The 3,472-nt window shown below is 44.6% G+C and overlaps 1 protein-coding gene across 1 annotated transcript in view; it reads right to left on the reverse strand.

Moving 5' to 3' along the window:
* Aldh9a1 (aldehyde dehydrogenase 9 family, member A1) overlaps positions 1-3,472 on the reverse strand; it is a 34,308-nt gene that overhangs the window by 14,856 nt on the left and 15,980 nt on the right. Inside the window, exons 4-5 of the mRNA XM_013021740.1 lie at positions 3,261-3,457; positions 1,679-1,819 (exon numbers count right to left, since the gene is read on the reverse strand). Coding sequence (XP_012877194.1) covers positions 1,679-1,819; positions 3,261-3,457 — 338 coding nt within the window. The remainder of the gene's footprint in view (positions 1-1,678; positions 1,820-3,260; positions 3,458-3,472) is intronic.

A 3,472-nucleotide genomic window follows, 5' to 3' on the forward strand; every position in this document is an offset into this window, starting at 1 on the left:
GGGCCAGCTGTTAAGAAAAATCTATCAATGTGGGGCTGGGAAGGTGGCTCAGTGGTAGAGCACTTGCCTTGCATGCCTGAGGCCCTGGGTTCGATTCCTCAGCACCACATAAGCAAAAAGAAAAAAAAGCCGGTAGGCAAACACTCTACCACTAAGCCACATTCCCAGTCCAACAGGATTTTGGGGAAATTTTATTTTTTGTCAGTCCTGGGGCCTGAACTCTGGGCCTGGGCACTGTCCCTCAGCTCTTCAGCTCAAGGCTAGTGCTCTACCAGTGGAGCCACAGTGCCACTTCGTGTGTGTGTGTGTGTGTGTGTGTGTGTGTGTCTGTGTGTGTGTCTGTGTGTGTGTGTGTCTGTGTGTGTGTCTGTGTTTTCCTGGGGCTTGAACTCTGGGCCTGAGTGCTGTTCCTCAGCTCTTCATCTCAAGGCAAGCACTCTACCAACTGAGCTTCAGCGCCATTTCTGGTGGTTTATTGGAGATAAGAGTCTCACAGACTTTCCTGCCCTGGCTGGTTTTGAACTGCGATCCTCAGATCTCAGCCTCCTGACTAGCTAGGATTACAGGCATGAGACACTGGCGCCCTGCCAACTTCTAGCTTTTCCTGCTTATGTGGTGCTGAGGAATCCAACCCAGGGCGTCATGCATGCAAGGCAAGCACTCTACCACTGAGCCACCTTCCCAGCCCCCCAACAGGATCTTTTCTAATAGGGATTATAGTAGTTCCTAATAGAAATGCATCTTAACTCACACAAATATTTTTTCCTAAGAGAGATTTAGGATGTTACAGTTTTGACTATCATAAGTAATAGGGTGACTAATATCTTTGTACATAAATTTTAACTACTAAGCCACATTCCCAGTCCCAATTTATTTATTTAATTTTTTTTTTTTTGTCAGTCATAGGGCTTGAACTCTGGGCCTGAACGCTGTCCCTCAGCTCTTCAGCTCAAGGTTAGCACTCTACCACTTGAGCCACTGCCACTTCCTGTTTTCTGAGTGGGTTATTGGAGATAAGAATCTCAGGGATTTTCCTGCCCAAGCTGGGCTGGCCTTAAATGACGATCCTCAGATCTCAGCCTCCTGAGTAGCATGAGCCACCATTGCCCAGCTCCAATTTATTCTTTTACTAAGTGTACTGAGCCAAGTTGGGAGCTGGTTACTCACACTTACAAATCCTAGCTACTTGGGAGGCTGAGATCTGAGGATCATGATTAGAAACCAGCCCAATCATGAAAGTCTGAGACTCTTACCTCCAATTAACTACCAAAGCAGCTTGCAGTGGAGCTGTGGCTCAAGTGGTAGAGTGCTAACCTTGGGCAAAGAAGCTCAAGGACAGTGCCAGGCCTCTGAGTTCAAGACCTAGTACTGGTATGCACTCACACACACATATACAAAGAATACTGAACTGGTTAAAAGAATGTACTTCTTTGACATCAGCCACACTGAAATATTTGGAGGTTAGGGGCCTTCTTATCATAACATGTAAACTTATATAGGAAACAGATGAAGAAAACGAGCAAGTAAATATTTTCACTTTAGGTTCCGGGACATGAGGAAATTCTCTGTTAGTGCAACTATTCTGGAAGCCTGCAAATACCTCACAACAGAAAGCAAGGGGACCTGCTGTTAGGTACCAGCAGACACTCCTTCTAAGCCTCTCCCATACGGTCCATACCTGGCCTTGTGTGAGGAAGTTAGCCATCAGTGCCCCTTTCACAGCATTCTCCATGTTACAGTCAGAGAAGATGATGAGAGGAGATTTGCCCCCGAGCTCCAAGGTGACATGTTTGATTCCTTTAGCTGACATCTCCATGATCTTACAGAATAAAACAAAGTACGCAGGAGGGTGAACACGAGTTAGTCTGCATGCTAACCCATCTAAACCTAAACCCAGTCACCCTAAACTATATTATGACCCACAGCCTTACCCATTAATACACTGTGCCCTTTGTCTACTTAAAATACTCTTTTCCAAAAATCTGAAGTACATCCACAGAACTATACTTTAAAAGCTAAAGAGGAAGTCAGGTACTGGTGGCTCATGCCTGTAATCCTAACTACTCAGGAAGCTGAGTTCTGAGGATCAAGGTTTGAAGCCAGCTGAGGCTCAAAACTCTATGAAACATTTATCTCCAATTAGCCAGCAGAAAGCTGGAGGACACAGAACTAGAGGAAGTCAGGGAAAAACATACAACAGTGGGACCCATCAGCTGCACTGGACATTGATCAAAACAAACTAAGCAACTCAATGGCAGCGATGGGAGGGAGGGAATGAGTGGGAAAGAGGGAACAACTAATACTATGCAAAAAAAGAAAGGAATGTACACATCATCAGATGTGGAAGAAATAACTGTATTGTCAAAGCTCATAGAACTCATAAACTTTATAGACCACCATAGACAATTTTCCCCATGAAAGTTAGAATGTGTTTGTAAATTTAACTAAGCATCACTATCCCACAATACTGTAAAATTTGTGAAATTATGTAATCACTTAATCACAATAAAGAAGTTAAAAAGGAGGATTGGGGGAGATGGGAAGGGATAGGAAGGGGAAACAAAGGAGGCAACAATGCTTGATAAAAAATGTACTCATTATCTTGCCCATGTAATTGTAACCCCTCTGTATAGTATTTTCACAATAAAAAAAAAGCAGGTACTCAAACAAGACACGCAGGGACCACTGTGGAAAAAAAAAAATAAGAATTTAAAAAATAAAGCTAGAAGTAGAGGCATGGCTCAAGTCGTAGAGTGCCAGCCTTGAGTGAAAAGGCTGAGGTACAGTGCCCAAGTCCCAAGTTCAAATCCCATTGCCAGCACAAATTAATAATTAATTATTAAAAATAAAATCTAAAGAGGGGGTTCATTTAAAACCCTGACAAATTCCCAGGATTATCAAGCCAGGAATTCTTGTGTTACTGTGTTTCAGGCTAACAGAGCTCAGAACACAAACTGAAGTAAAAACAAATGAATGTGAAATAACCTGACAAAATTGCCTCCTACACAGGCCCCCACTCTCCCCACTGTCCCCTCAGGCAGGGGAGGGACCTTCTCCACACTAGGCCCAGGCATGTTCCCTCCCTGCCTCCCACTTCCGCTTCAGGCTCTGGCCCCATATCATCTAGGTAAAATCCAAAGACATATAAAACACATCCTGGACAAAGGAGTATGGATCCATCAACATGACAGTAGTGTAGCATATCTGGCACTACCAGATCCGGAATCATGTGAGTTCACCAAGGCTGGGTTCTTCTGTACCTTCACTCCAGTAGGCACACTTCCGGTGAAGGAAACCTTGGCCACATCGCGATGCTGACAGAGAAACTGGCCGGTGGCAGCACCTCCCTGCACCACATTGAAGAGCCCAGGAGGCACACCAGCCTCGGTATAGATTTCAGCCAGGAGCAAAACAGAAACAGGCGTGAAGGGAGAAGGTTTAAAGACCATGGCATTTCCTGCATAAATGCAAG

The sequence above is a fragment of the Dipodomys ordii genome, unplaced genomic scaffold, assembly GCF_000151885.1.
Source record: "Dipodomys ordii isolate 6190 unplaced genomic scaffold, Dord_2.0 Scaffold57, whole genome shotgun sequence".
In the NCBI taxonomy this organism is placed as follows: Eukaryota; Metazoa; Chordata; class Mammalia; order Rodentia; family Heteromyidae; genus Dipodomys; species Dipodomys ordii.